Here is a 14838-nt window from a genome sequence, read left to right on the forward strand (position 1 = left end):
CCCGCACCAGACCGACGTTTTCAACTTACTTGCCCGCAACTCGGGCCGCAAAAAAAATGTACCCGACTCGCTTCCTGGTCTGATTATTTTAAAAGTAGTAATTGTTTAAAATAGTTCATTGGCATTTTTATTTCAAACAACCCGACGGCCGCGACCCGAATATCATTACAAATATTTTTGGATGACTTGTAACCGCAGATGAACGCAGGCACCCGCTCATTTTGGATCAACCCCCGCATCACTGGTTCACATGACGCACGGGACACATATTTCGACATGATGAGCAACACACATGACGTTTTTTTGACGAGTTTCGCATTCGTGTCTCCTCAAAAAAGAATTCACGAGCCGCAACTAGCAGCGTTTCCATTACCCTTCAAATTGCGCAAATTGACATTGCGAATTGAAAACACGGTAAATTTTGCGAAAAACACCCAGTATATCGCAAAAAAGTGTTTGCGCTCGCATATGGTGGTTTTTCAGGCAATTCGAAAAAGGTGTATTTCACGCAATGCCCATATTCACATTAATGATGCGCAGCGCAGGTAAATGTATAAAAAACACGCACCAGAACGTCGTTTCAATTAACTTGCCCACAACAGGTCTGCATTTTTTTAAAGTAGTAATTGTTTAAAATAGTTAATTGGCATCTTTTTTTCAAACGACCCGACCGGCCGCAACCCGAATATCATTACAAATATTTTTGCTGATTTGTCACCGCAGGTGACCGCAGGCACCCGCTCATTTTGGATCAACCCGCGCATCACTGGTTCACATGACGCACGGGACACATATTTTGACATGACGAGCAACACACATGACGATTTTTTGACGAGTTTCGCATTCGTGTCTCCTCAAAAAAGAATTCACTAGCAGCGTTTCCATTACCCTTCAAATTGCGCAAATTGACATTGCGAATTGAAAACACAGTCAATTTTGCGAAAAACTCCCAGTATATCGCAAAAAAAGTGTTTGCGCTCGCATATGGTGGTTTTTCAGGCAATTCAAAAAAGGTGTATTTCACGTGATATGCCCATATTCACATCAGTGATGCGTGGATCAATGTATAAACAACCCGCACCAGAACGACGTTTTCAACTTACTCGCCCGCAACTTGGACCGCAAAAAAAAATATTGTACCCGACCCGCTTCCAGGTCTGCATTTTTTTAAAGTAGTAATTGTTTAAAATAGTTAATTGGCATCTTTATTTCAAACGACCCAACCGGCCGCGACCCGAGTATCACCGCAGGCACCCGCTCATTTTGGATCAACCCGCGCATCACTGGTTCACATGACGCAAGGGACACATATTTTGACATGACCAGCAACACACATGATGATGTTTTAACGATTTTCGTATTCGTTTCTCCTCGGAAAAGAATTCAAGAGCCGCAACTAGCTGCGTTTTCATTACCCTTCAAATTGCGCAAATTGACATTGCGAATTGAAAACACAATCAATTCTGCGAAAAACTCCCAATATATCACAAAAAAGTTTTTACGCTCGCATGAGGTGGTTTTTCAGGCAATTCAAAAAAGGTGTGTTTTGGATAAAAAATTTAATTAAGTCACATAATTATTATTTGAAAATGCACGATATGTACTAAAACCTAAAACACCTTAATACGTGTCTGCTCCAAAAAACACCTATACGTTGCCGCTCCTAAGTAGGGCTTCCATGTCATTAATGTTTAGATAATACTCTTACATCTCCTTCGGTTAAAAATAATGCCTAGTGCCGTGGATGTGATATTAGTAAACCTACCAACATCAGTCGACATGATGTTTGGAATGACTTATCGCAAGAGGAGAAATTAAGCTGCAGACTCATATCATTGGTTAATGGAAACGCCGTCATTTTGCATTAGCCTTTTGTCGACATTTTGAAAATAACGCTAAAGTTTTGCGCAAATTTGTAATGGCAACGCAACTACTGATTTTTGCTACATGTCTCTTTCATTGACAGATTTATCTCTGCCTGAAAATGATACAGATGAGTTGAAGGAGATATCAAAGGTACGGTGTTGTCACAAAACAACACCTTTCTGAGCCTACAACAGATTTTATTATATTTTGCTTTATAATGTCTGCTTTGAAATATTAAAATCATTCCCTGTGTTTCCTTTTGAGGTTCCCAAAATTCACTCTCTTCACACTTATGTGGTGCTGTACAAGTTTATGCCTCAGGAGCACAATGACCTGGAATTACAGTAAGTCATGTGTGTGTGCATGAAGCCTTGTCATCCTGGATGGGTTGCCAGTCCTGAGAAGCAACAGTAAATCTCTCTCTCTCTCTCTCTCTCTCTCTCTCTCTCTCTCTCTCTCTCTCTCTGTAGTCCTGGTGAGAGAGTTCAGGTGATTGATGACTCTAGTGATGAATGGTGGAAGGTGAGTTAAAATATTTGAGAAAGGGGAATCAGGGGAAGAAGTTTTCTTAAACAAAGACTTTCATACAAATCTTTACAGTATATGACAAAATGAGGAGAAGCATAAAGAATTTTTGAATGCATTCAGTCAATATCATCTAATTTTTGACAAAGGTGGTCATGAGCTCTTCTTGTGTTGTATGTGTTTGTATGTGCAGGGTAAATGTGGTGAAAGGGTTGGGTTTTTCCCAGCTAATTTTGTGCAGCGTGTACGTCCAGGTGAAAGAGTCTGGAAGGTAACGCAAGACGTTCAGGGCAACAAAGATCTGGGCTACATGCCTGTTAAAGAGTCTCAGGTAATATCATACTATACATAAATCTGTAGAGTTATCTTACAGTAACCAAAGTGTATTTAATTATTATAATAATTCATTTGTGCCATCTGTAAGAAACTTTTTTGCACGGTTGGGGAAACATACCCACATTTCTTATAATTTTATAGGTGGATTAGGCGATTCTCTACAAAACCTTTTTTGTTATGCTGGTTGAAAGGCTCATCATAACCTGATAGCAATAACTGTGTTAAAGGATTAGTCCATTTAAAAAAAAAATTCAGATAGTTTACTCACCACCATGTCATCCAAAATGTTGATGTCTTTCTTTGTTCAGTCGAGAAGAAATTATGTTTTTTGAGGAAAACATACTAGGATTTTTCTCATTTTAATGTACTTTAATGGACCCCAACACTTAACAGTTTTAATGCAGTTTAAAATTGCAGTTTTAAAGGACTCAAACGATCTCAAACGAGGCATAAGGTTCTTATCTAGCGAAACAATTGTCATTTTTGGCAAAAAAAATAATAAAAAATATGCACTTTTGAACCACAACTTTTCGTCTCGGGTCCTGTGAAGCGCCAGCACGATCTCACGTAATTGCGTAATGCCGTGGAAAGGTCACGTGTTACATATATGAAACGCACATTTGCGGACCATTTTAAACAATAAACTGACACAAAGTCATTAATTAGTATCATTCCACATATAACAACGTCAGAACGGTCCTCTTTCAACACACTAGTAAACACTGTGCATAGTTTTGATACGTCATCCGTGACCTCTTGACGTGATGACGTATTGCGTGATGTCGCGCTGGCGCGTCACAGGACCGGAGGAAGACGAGAAGTTGTGGTTTATAAAGTGCATATTTTTTATTTTTCTGCCAAAAATGACAATCGCTTCGCTAGATAAGACCCTTATGTCTCATTTAAGATCGTTTAGAGTTCTTTGAAACTGCAATTTTAAACTGTATTAAAACTGTTAAAGGAACAATATGTAGGATTGTGGCCAAAACTGGTATTGCAATCACAAAACTTGTGGCTGAAACTGGTACTGCAATCACACAACTGGTGGCCAATGCACAACATGACAACATAAACATCAGTTGAGGGCACTTTTTAAATGACAATATCCTGGCCGGACCACTGTTGTGACTAATATAAGTATTTGAAATGAAAATGATTTCTTTATGTCTAGTGACATATCAGGGCCATTTTATGATTAATTGATATACATTTCTTACATACTGTTCCTTTAAGTGTTGGGGTCCACTAAAGTCCATCAAAATGAGAAAAATCCTGGAATGTTTTCCTCAAAAAAAAAAAACATAATTTCTTCTCAACTAAACAAAGAAAGACAACAACATCCTGGATGACATGGTGGTGAGTAAATTATCTGGATTTTTTTATGAAAATGGACTAATCCTTTAAGTGATCTAAATCCAATAAGTCTAAGTCTCTGGTCGTCTCGCTGTTCATGCATTTTGGAGATGGTGTGGCTTTAGACTGGGATTTGCAGGTAGGGTGGGATCGTATGCCTTTAATGCTTTAAGGCTAAAGTTAGCACAGATCACCCCCAAAATCAAGATTATGTGCTGGATATGTCCTGTAAACCTTAAGCAAGCTGCTGCAGTGATAAATAGTGTCCTGCTTTAACTTTACAAACATAGTTATGATGGTTTTTGGGTCAATGCTACCCCTGCACTAGATGTAGGCTGCCTTTCTTTACATTTCAATGAATGAATGAACCTTCATTCATATGTACCATAACACTAAAGAATCAGTTCTCAAAGGTGGAGATGTGTTTGGTAATGAAGCAAAACAGTCAAACTTAAAGGGACACTTTGCTAATTTTTCAGCTCCCCTAGAGTTTGATTTTTACCGTTTTTGAATCCATTCAGCTGATCTCCGGGATTGGTGCTAGCACATTTAGCTAACTTAGCACAATCCATTGAATCTGATTAGACCATTAGCATTGTACTTAAAAGATAACAAAAGAGTTTCAATATTTTTCCTATTTAAAACTTGACTCTTCTGTAGTTACATCATGTACTAAGACCGACAGAAAATTAAAAATTTAGATTTTCTAGGCCAATATGGTTAGGAACTATACTCTTAAACTGGTGTAATAATCAAGGACTTTGCTGCCGTAACATGGCTGCAGGAGGCGCAATGATATTACGTAGTGCCCGAAAATAGTCCCCTACTATTGAAAGATACTAAGGGGACTATTTTCGGCTGCTGCGTAATATCAATTCACCTTAGGTTAGGTAACAACAACCCAGCATTTGTTTTAAAGTCTTCTGTCACTTTAAGTGCACTTATCAAATATATTGTTACACGCATTTTATTTCTCAACTGCTTATATTAATTTAATGTGTAAAAGACTGTGTACATTATAATTATGCCATGTTGAGATCATTGTGTGTTAAAATGTCCGCCCAAGTGCAAGAACACATGAACTCAGTTGGCATTTGTGAGTCGTCTTTACTATTTGCTTGTATGGCGTGCTGTCTGAAGACTTGAGATGCGGTTCGGGCTCGCGAGCAAACAAAACTGTTCAAACAACATTTAAAGTATTAAAATCTGTTTTATGTCTTTTTGTATTTAAATTAGCCAATCAGGCCAGTGACTGTTTAATTGCAGCTAACAACACATTCATTTTAACTTGTTTGAAATAATGATCTTATAATTAATAATTATCTTTAATTGCGCATGTCAACCTGTGTACCAGTTATGTGTACCTTCTTGATATGTATACACTTGGTATGTGCTTTTGAGATACAAATACTTTTGAGATACCTCTTTTTGAAAGCGCGTGACTGCTGGGGTATACCATTTTGTCTGATATACACATAGGCTATTTGTATATGTTATATGATGTATATTTTTAGTAATCTTCAATGTAGTAAAATGCTTCAGCTGTATTAAATATCTTTTTTTCATTATATGGGTTCAGTCAATGACATAAATGATTGTTAGTCTAGTTTATAGTATAGTTGACTGTTTTTTTCTTGACAGATTTGTGTTGGAAAGAGTGAAGACTCTGAAGGTTTTCTGAAGCTGAGCAGTGGTAAGAAGAGAGGTCTGGTGCCGGCGGACTCACTGGAAGAGATATAAAGATATATGAAGCCGTCTGACACAGCTACATTACTCAATGTTGCTTAACATTACAGTGTATTCATGACTTATGTCAACTGTATATTCATTTAATCAGAGGCGTCATGCCCATTCAAACTAAGGGGGCACGTGCCCCCTTGGTTTTTTTGAGCCAATGGATTTTGCATCCAACCTCAAAATCAAATAAGCGTTTATTAATCTGTTATTTGACTTTTAATCTATTTAATATGCACACTATTATACATTCTGTGCTGCATCCTTGTCACTTTTCGGAGATTTTCGCCGTTTTGATAGTGTTTTGATCATGTTACATGACTTTTATTCTGGCGGCAGCTGGAGCTGCAGTCAGCACAGTCGCAGACGTCATCAGCGTCTGGGCGCGCTCACGAGCTCTCTGCTGTTGCTGGCTTGTTGCTGCATTTTGCTATCTGAGGAATTAAAAAGTGTAAGAAACGCTCACAACATTTCCAAACCCCAGTATGGTAATGTGCAGTGAACCTCCTCTGTGTAGAAAATGTATAGTTTAAAATGTGTCCGTCTCAACGTTATATTAGTAGAGATTCATCTTCTTGGCACAACGCCAAAGTTCGCCAGAGTTCACGCGAGCGCGGAATCTCACATGCTCACATATGAGGTAAAATTTAATTCAAAAATCCGTTCCTCTAATAATTTTATCTAAAAATATTATTTTGAATCACTATTGAACATTAAACTCAATCACGTGGCTATAGCTTATGTCATTTTCGTTGTTTATATACTTTATGGATTTAAAATTACATAAATTTTAGGATAATGCAGTTGTTGTGACAAAATGCATTAATGACACAATTAAAAAAGCCATTAAGACATTAAAACATGCACTTTCAGATGTAAATATGATGCAAATGTTTCATTATTCCGATTGAATAGTATTTGATATGAAAGTTAGTCATCACTTTTATTTTGGAGGTTTTTGCATGAAAGCAGGGGTTTTCAGATGGTTAGAAATGTAAGTGCCATGGAAAAGACTGAAAGCTCTATAATATTTCGTTTCTGTATGCACAAATTTCTGTGAGCTTTTGACACTGTGCCCCCTTAAAAAAAAATGGTGCATGACGCCCCTGCATTTAATCACATGTTATTTATTTAGTTCACTTGCTTTTATTTTTTATTTATTGCGTTCTTCTGTAAACCATCTTCATTACGGCTCTCCCTCCAAATATTTAGGGACAAAGATGTATTCCTGTATTGCAGAAAAATGAGATGCAGCTGCAGAATGAAATGACTGAGGGGGCACTTACAATTTTTAAGGGGGCTTAACTTTAAACCAAAAAAACACACAGAGAACTTGCTTTCGCCAGATTTTTGAATGCAGTGTTCCCTTAAACGCAATATTTGCATAAGTATACTGCACAGCTAAACAGACTATAACATGTTAAATTTAATTAAAAAGTCATGATTTTAATATCATACCTTTTTAGAAGAGCTGTAATCTTCTTGATATGGCATTGAATTTCTTTATCAGCGCATATTGTAGCCCCAACTTACTAAACATCATCATAATTCCTAGCGTGCAGAATAGCTTGGATAAATGTTGGATAAAACCCAGTCCATGTACTGTATACTGATATAAATTTTACAGGTTGTGTGCTGTTCACGTGCCTGTACACAAACACCTATATGGGAAAAGGTAGTTTACTCACAAAAGATTATCATTTTATTTTCACATATCCTAAATGTTAAATCAAGGTTTTTATAGTTTTGCATTTTACATGAATTTTATTTATGACTCACATTGAACTGCATGAGTCGCATGTACTGTAGCACGACATGCAGCCAATAGAAATTGATATGCAGAAATCCATGTTTATTTCTTTCCTGTCCAATCATCTTTTTAATTATTCATCTATATTTCATTGCCAGTCAGAGATGCGTAGTTAATATTTATCTTTATATTTTTAGATTATTTTAGTTTGTATTGTAAACACAAACAGTTTCAATTAGTTATGTTTTTGTAAAGCCTCCTTTTTAAACCTTGCCATGAATACCAAAAAATAAAACTGAGGAGGCACAAATCAGATCTAAGGGGCGATGCCCCACTTTGCACCTTTGTGGCGCCTGGCATGTGTTCTTGGCACATGATTCATATAGTCTATAGTTTTTAAAAATACCTTGCTTTAAAATTAGAAAAGTCATTTTAAAACTTTTGTTACAAACACCAATAAATGCATTGATACTTACATGAATACATAAATAATAACACTATGAAGTATATAGAAAAGGAGAATTCTGTGTTGTTTTTTTCATTGCATTAAATCAGCACTCCTAAAACTGTATTGTTTGATTGATTCAAAACCAATTGTTTTTTTAACTAGTAACTTAACTAGTAAACAATCCACTCATTTAGGTTTATTAGCACAAAGCTGTCTCATTTCATCTTAGACCTTGTATACTGGGGTTTCATGACCCTTTACGATGCTAGTTCATTTGTAATGAACACATGCAACTTTCAAAAAGTAAATTTTACATAGATGTTTCATTGTTTTTAATATATTGTGAATCTTAATGTACAATTCAGTCTCTTCTGATCGTGCACACTTGCAGTAATGTTGTCTTTTAGGTTACTGACAAACAAACAAGTGCCATCACTACACATAAGACCTGGATAACAAAACCCCCAAAGGGACAGGGTGGTGGGATAAAAGGAAAAATATATTTCAAAGTTTTTGTGTTTACTTGAACACTTAAAATGGCCAACCAAAGAAAGTTAGGCAGAAATATATTAAGACAACTTTACAATTTTTAGGTTAATGTATTACAAAAAACACCCAACACAAAAGTATAAGTTTTTTCCTTTAAAAGGTCATATGTTTTTGTCATAAGTGACCCTATAGATGCTACACTCTGGGTTATTTTTAACCCATAATTGGGTCAGAAAGGGACATATCCAACCATTGGGATATAAATTAACATATGTGTTGTTCTAGCTCATGATTGGATCAAATATAAATATTTCTGGGCTATTATATACAAAAATTTACAAATAGTGCAGGAAGTCTGAAAATTAAGACAGAAATTAAACCTGAAATATACATTTTATAGGACTCAAGGATAGGTGGATATCACTGTGCTTGTCTAAGTTTGGTATCTCTTTGACTTATATGAGCAGATAACTGCTAAAAGCTTCAATTTTAAGAAGGTTTCACTATTTGTATAGATAGGTTTATATCTGATTGGGCTGATGACATGTTACTTAAAACTCATTAAAATAACAAGATGATATATGCATTAACCAAAAGACAATCATTCCACTTTTTTCTAAAATAAAAACACGGAGCACTCCTTTTTAAAATAAAAGGTGATTTTTCATGGCCTCTTTTTCTTACATTATATCATTTCTGCTGTTCTGAGGTGGATTTATAGTTCAACCTATTTTACTGTACCTGCTATCTTTCTGTCTGGCCTCATTTTATGAATGTATTTAGTAATCAGGACACTAAACTAGGACAGAAGATGAATGTGCTCATGAAATCTACTATTAGAGATGCACTGTTATCTGCTGCACTGTGTTCTCATCTCATCAGATATACAGTAATAGTGTTTCTCCCAGCATACATCAGGCCATCATTTGCCATTACTTTGGTGAAACGCGTGCTCTTGCACTGACACGTCTTAACAAATATCAGTGCCATTGTTATTGTCTCAAAATGCAACTCAGGTTTTTTGTAAGGTATGTAATAATATAATATAACTAACACCTATAGTCCTGGATTACTTAAACCCTTTCCAGGAAATTGCCCCTATAGATATTTTGTACCAGTGAGAATTAAGGTGCTTGTTGCGGCAACATTGGCTCTGTCCTAAATGGCGCACTTCATGTGGAGTTTCCGTTTCGTGGCCTTAAATTGCGGATGCTCATTTAGTCTACGAGTCCGTAGGGTGTCCCATCTGTCATTTTTATGCTTCGAAGTGTGCTCATCAGCGCCCCCCTTGCACCCTTGGTGCGGTCTTCGGCGAAGCCCGCACTGCAGCAGGCTTCGCGCACTTTACCAACACAGAAGTCCTTGCGAAAGAGCAATCAGACCAATCAGATGACGGAGGGGAGGAGTTCACACTGGTCGGCAACTCTTTCTTCCTATTTCCGGCGTAACCCTCAAGTCTGTCCCAAAATACAACTCCGGTGCACCCTCATGGACTTGCATGAAGGGTCCCTAAGGTCTGCACTACATGGTTTCATCAAAGTGTGGACTCTGAGGAGGGAGAGGACCATAGGAGTTGTTTTAGTTTTGTACTTGGTGGGCAAACAAGTGTAATGCAATACTTTGAGATTAGCAGCTTTATCATGGTTTTTAAATGGTTTAAGGGACGTTATACCCCGGACAGGGATTAAACTAGTCCTAGGCTAAAATACATGTAAGAGCTATCCAAACTGAAAACAACTTGCACTGACATATCTTAAAATACATCATTGCCCTTTGTTTGCCTCAAAATGTACACAAGTAATGTTTTTAGTAAGGTATGTTTGTTAAAACTGGTTATATTTCCTAATTAAACTAAGGCCTAGTCCTGGCTGAAAGGTGCAGTGTGTAAATTTTAGCGGCATCTAGCGGTGAGGTTGCAAATTGCAACCAACGGCTCAGTTAACTGCTCACCCCTCGCTTTTGAAACACATAGAGAAACTACGGTAGCCGCCACCGGACACACATGCCATCGTTGGAGACAACTTAGTAAAAACCCTTTGTCCTTTAAGGGCTTCTGTAGAAACATGTCAGCACAAAATGGCGACTTCCATGTAAGGGGACCCTCGGTGTATGTAGATAAAAACATCTCATTCTAAAGTAATAAACACATAACGGTTCTTTATGAAAGGTCTTTATACACCCTTGATAATATAGTTTTGTATATGATTTTGCATTTCTGTCAAGAGATCCTTCTAAAAATTGCACACTGCACCTTTAAGCTAATCCCTGTCCGGGCAACACCCCTAAATGTTTTACAACGATTTAGGTTGCTTACTCTACCTATTAAAGTAGTGAAATATGAATTCTCATTTTATTAATAGCTCGGACCAAATCATAATTGGCTCTGGTCTGGGGGGCAGTGCCACCCCTGCCCCCTCCAAACTCCACCTGTGTGCGACAACCAGCAAATCACAATTTTTGGTACCAAAAATATTTTACAAACTAAAACCGAAACAAAGACAAAAACAATTGCTAAAATAGAAAATAAAAACCAGGAAACAAACTAAATAGCAACAGCTATTGAAAAATAAAATTCTTATATTCAAACAGGTAGTGACAAATAAAATACACTTCTGTAATTAATACGCTTTCATTCCATTGCAAAAAATTTGACCTTGATTTGTTAAATTGCTTGTCATTTTGCATTTTCATCAATATTAATAAAATCAGAATCCTACCTGTCAAGGCTGCAAGGATACATTGCCAATTGTATAAAATAGACGACATACAATTTCCAGTCAGGCTAGATCAAGGATGGGCAACTTCGGTCCTGGAGGGCCGGTGTCCTGCAGAGTTTAGCTCCAACTTGCACACCTGCCTAAAAGTTTCTAGTATGCTTTAAGACCTTAATGTGCTGCTTCAGGTGTGATTAATTATGGTTGGAGCTAAACTCTGCAGGACAGCAGCCCTCCAGGATCGAAGTTGCCCATCCCTGGGCTAGATAGTAGCATAAATAGTTACATAGTTGCCACACCTCAGATATAAGAAAACGGATTTACTAATGTGATAATTTATTAATAATGGTTCAAAACACAGATCGTTAAAAACTTTTTGGGAATAACTATGCTTGAACCCATTCAACCAACAACTTGCCAACTAGCAAAGCTTAATAAAAAGAGCCTATTTGAAACTAATGAACCATTTAAAAAAAATGTGTTTGGTACCAATAACATGCCACTGAAACCCCAGTCAACAAAATGCAGATGGCAATTTAACAAACAAAATGTTTTTATTAGCATTTAGCCATAATGCATGCGAATCAAGAAAATTACAACAAAAGGTCACTTCTGTTTTAACTGAAAAACCGTACTTGTCCTCAAGTACCCTTGCATTGTACAAAACTGCAAAGTATGAACATTCAACAAAAAGTCTAAAGCTACAACAATGTTCCACCCTTACAAAAAAAGAAAATCAACTTCATGCAGTACCAAATATTGAAAACCTTTACAAATGAAAGTCTGATATATGCAGTCATTATTTTCTCTCAGCCTGTTTCGTCTGAGGTGGCCTGATGCTAAAGAGGTCCCGCAGGTTGACTTCAGGATCAACGCGGTGAGGGATCTTGCGTTCGTTGAAGAGACCCGTCAGATTGGCTTCACGTTTCACTCTGTGAGCGATGTTCATGCGCAGGGAGAAGAGCTTACGGAGATCTTCAATCAGTGGACGTCGGTTTTGCCCTTCCAGACGTTTCTGCCAGCTCTTGCTGCTGCGCTTGTGTCGCTGCTGAAAGACACAAAAAGCAAATAAAACCAATATTGCATGTGTATCTGTGATGCATACTTGCAATCTTAAATGGTTATTGGGTGATCAGAGAAATAGCAACCACTCTTTTTGAGCTTGAAATACCTCCTCACCTTGAATTTGGCCATTTCAGGGTCATGATGCAACATGTGCCGGACAAGACTTTCCTGAGAGAACGTGACAGATAAGCCAAAGGTTAATAGCATAATATCAACAGAACTAGCACTGCAAGGCAGATCTGACTCAGTTTAGTCTCCACCCATGCATTACTTACGCGCATGGCAAAGGCTTTGTCGCAACCGGGGAAGGCGCAGCGGTGTGAGAGCAGCTGCAGATGGACCTTTCGAATGTGATGTTGCAAATTAAAGGTGGTGGAGAAATACGCCTGACAACCCTGACTGGGACACAACAGGACCGGCTTCTGCAGTGCATGAGTGCGCTTATGTTTTCTCAAAGCATCTCTCTTCCTGAAGCTCTTCTTGCACACCATACAAGAGTATGACACTGTCGACACAATCACAAGATTTAAGCTGAGGAGCAGGACGTATTCAAAAGCACACACACGCTCCAACATCTTACCTGGATGACTGGACATGTGCTTCAGGAGGTTTCCCCAGGTTTGTGCACTGGAAGGACAGTCAGCGTGAGGACAGCGATACCCTGGACACATGGATGGATATTATGAAATTATGTCGAAGGACGTCAGGGACAATTAAGGAACTCATGACAAATTCAATTGCATTCCTGACCTGCATGTCTTTTCTTGTGAGCTTTCAGGGCAGTGTGAGACTCGAACTTCTTATCACAGCGACCCTTTAAACATCTGAGGCAGAAAACAGTCAGACAAACGCACAAAACAGTCACACACAACAGAGTCACGCTGATTGACAAAGGCACAAATAAAAAAGGGTCTCAAACACACCTGAAGCTAGACGCGCCGTGCGTCACCTGGTGGAGTTTCAACGCACGTCGCTTACGAAACGTTTCCGTGCATTGTGGAAAGTTGCACTGAGGAAAAGAGTTATGTTACTCGTCAAAAAAATTAAACACTATTTGGGTCAACAACACAAAGTGAAGTGAAACCTTGAAGTAGTCACGAGTGTCGTGTTTATAACACACGTGTCTCTTAAGTTTATCAGCTGTGAGGAAGCTTTTGCTGCAGCCAGTAGCAGTGCACCTGTTCACAGATAAAATAAGTCAACATTTACATTAAACTCAGCTTAAAGATTTACATTGCAGAATAAGGGGCGGTATTATCCCCTTTTGACATCACAAGGAGAGCCAAATTTCAATGACCCATTTTCTCACATGCTTGCAGAGAATGGTTTACCAAAACGAAGTTACTGGTTTTTTTTTTTCACATTTTGTAAGTTGATAAAACCAATGGGGACCCAATTATAACACTTAAACATGTAAAGTCAGATTTTCACAATACGTCCCCTCAACTTTTTAATATTACACAACCATGCAGTTTTATTTGCGTACCTGAACGTTTTGGCGCCGTTGTGTAATAGCGCGTGCCGCCTCAGATGTGACCGACGCGAGAAACTCCGTCCACATTCCGCAACTGGACACTTGTGAGGTCGCTGAGGGTAAGTTAAGCAATTAGAGTTTAATCAGAATTAATACATGTACATGAACATTCAATGACAACAGAAAAAAGTAGAATCAACATGAAGACGTGTGAGATGATTGACAGAATTAAATCCTCACACTTCTTCCGAACGTTTCGTTATAATTAGCCCTACATTAAATTACTCTTAAACAGGTGGACTCACCGCGCCGCTGTGCGCGTTTTTGTGCTCCTCAAGACGCCACTGGCGCGTGAAGGTCGCGCCGCAGTCAGCAAACCCGCAATTAAATAACTGCTGGCGCGGCACCGCGTTCTCTTTCTTCACCGTTTGCGCGTTCATCATGTTTACAAATTGTTTCTTGTTGTTGTCACCTATTGCATTGCGTTAAAGTAACGCAGCGCTGCATGAACGTGCTCAGCTTTATAAGCTCATTAAGGCCCGCAAACACCTGCTGTCAATCATCATGACTGATGATCAGCATTGATGTAAGCTCCTAATTAGCTGATATAGGCCTATGTACCGTCTGTAAAAAAGAAAGTGCAGATATTTGCCATTTATTTTTCTCATACAATGTTTCAACACTTTTCTGGAAAGATTTGAGTCCCTTTTGTTTTTCTAAAAAGAATTTGAATTGTAATTTACACATTAAGAATGTGGTTAGTTTTTTGAAAATCAAAACAAATCTTTAGAATCATGCAGTTGTTAACTTTCTTATCCTTATGGCAAGATTTCTTAAGAAAATACCTACCTTAGAGTTCTTATGTGAAATATAACATTTAATTAAATCACTGAGTGAGTAACTAATAACAAAACATTTCTATTATTTCCTTTTTGAAGGAAAAATGATGAGATCTTTCATGTATTAGCAATCAGCCTACTTGTTAGGGAATTTTTTTTCTTCTTGAAGGAGTGGCATAGTGCTACATGTGTTTTTTCTCCTTTTTCTCTTTCTTTCATTTGTTCAGATGACTTTGGATGTATTG

General features: G+C 37.9%; 2 protein-coding genes across 2 annotated transcripts in view; one reads left to right on the plus strand and one right to left on the minus strand.

Annotated features, from left to right (window-relative positions):
- The window catches only part of LOC129455390 (SH3 and cysteine-rich domain-containing protein 2), a 213808-nt gene extending 207894 nt beyond the window's left edge, over positions 1-5914 (plus strand). Inside the window, exons 8-12 of the mRNA XM_073858057.1 lie at positions 1967-2016; positions 2131-2210; positions 2337-2388; positions 2585-2722; positions 5722-5914. Of these exons, the coding sequence (XP_073714158.1) occupies positions 1967-2016; positions 2131-2210; positions 2337-2388; positions 2585-2722; positions 5722-5820 (419 nt within the window). The 3' untranslated portion in view covers positions 5821-5914. The remainder of the gene's footprint in view (positions 1-1966; positions 2017-2130; positions 2211-2336; positions 2389-2584; positions 2723-5721) is intronic.
- Positions 5915-11750: 5836 nt separating this feature from the next.
- On the minus strand, positions 11751-14266 carry 42sp43 (P43 5S RNA-binding protein). The gene is made up of 9 exons (XM_055220135.2): positions 14060-14266; positions 13767-13867; positions 13365-13458; positions 13204-13289; positions 13031-13104; positions 12861-12941; positions 12556-12785; positions 12395-12448; positions 11751-12263 (listed from the first exon to the last, which is right to left on the minus strand). The coding sequence occupies exons 1-9, from the start codon at positions 14195-14197 to the stop codon at positions 12015-12017; spliced, it is 1107 nt and encodes a 368-aa protein (XP_055076110.2). The 5' UTR covers positions 14198-14266; the 3' UTR covers positions 11751-12014.
- Between the last annotated feature and the right edge of the window lie 572 nt (positions 14267-14838).

The sequence above is a fragment of the Misgurnus anguillicaudatus genome, chromosome 20 (genome assembly GCF_027580225.2).
Source record: "Misgurnus anguillicaudatus chromosome 20, ASM2758022v2, whole genome shotgun sequence".
Taxonomy (NCBI): Eukaryota; Metazoa; Chordata; class Actinopteri; order Cypriniformes; family Cobitidae; genus Misgurnus; species Misgurnus anguillicaudatus.

Coding starts and splice junctions, on each gene's coding strand:
- 42sp43 (XM_055220135.2), bottom strand. CDS start 14,197: ATGATGAACGCGCAAACGGTGAAGAAAGAGAACGCGGTGCCGCGCCAG. Junction 13,459..13,766: donor AACGGCGCCAAAACGTTCAG/GTACGCAAATAA, acceptor ATCTGTGAACAG/GTGCACTGCTACTGGCTGCA. Junction 13,290..13,364: donor ACACTCGTGACTACTTCAAG/GTTTCACTTCAC, acceptor TCTTTTCCTCAG/TGCAACTTTCCACAATGCAC.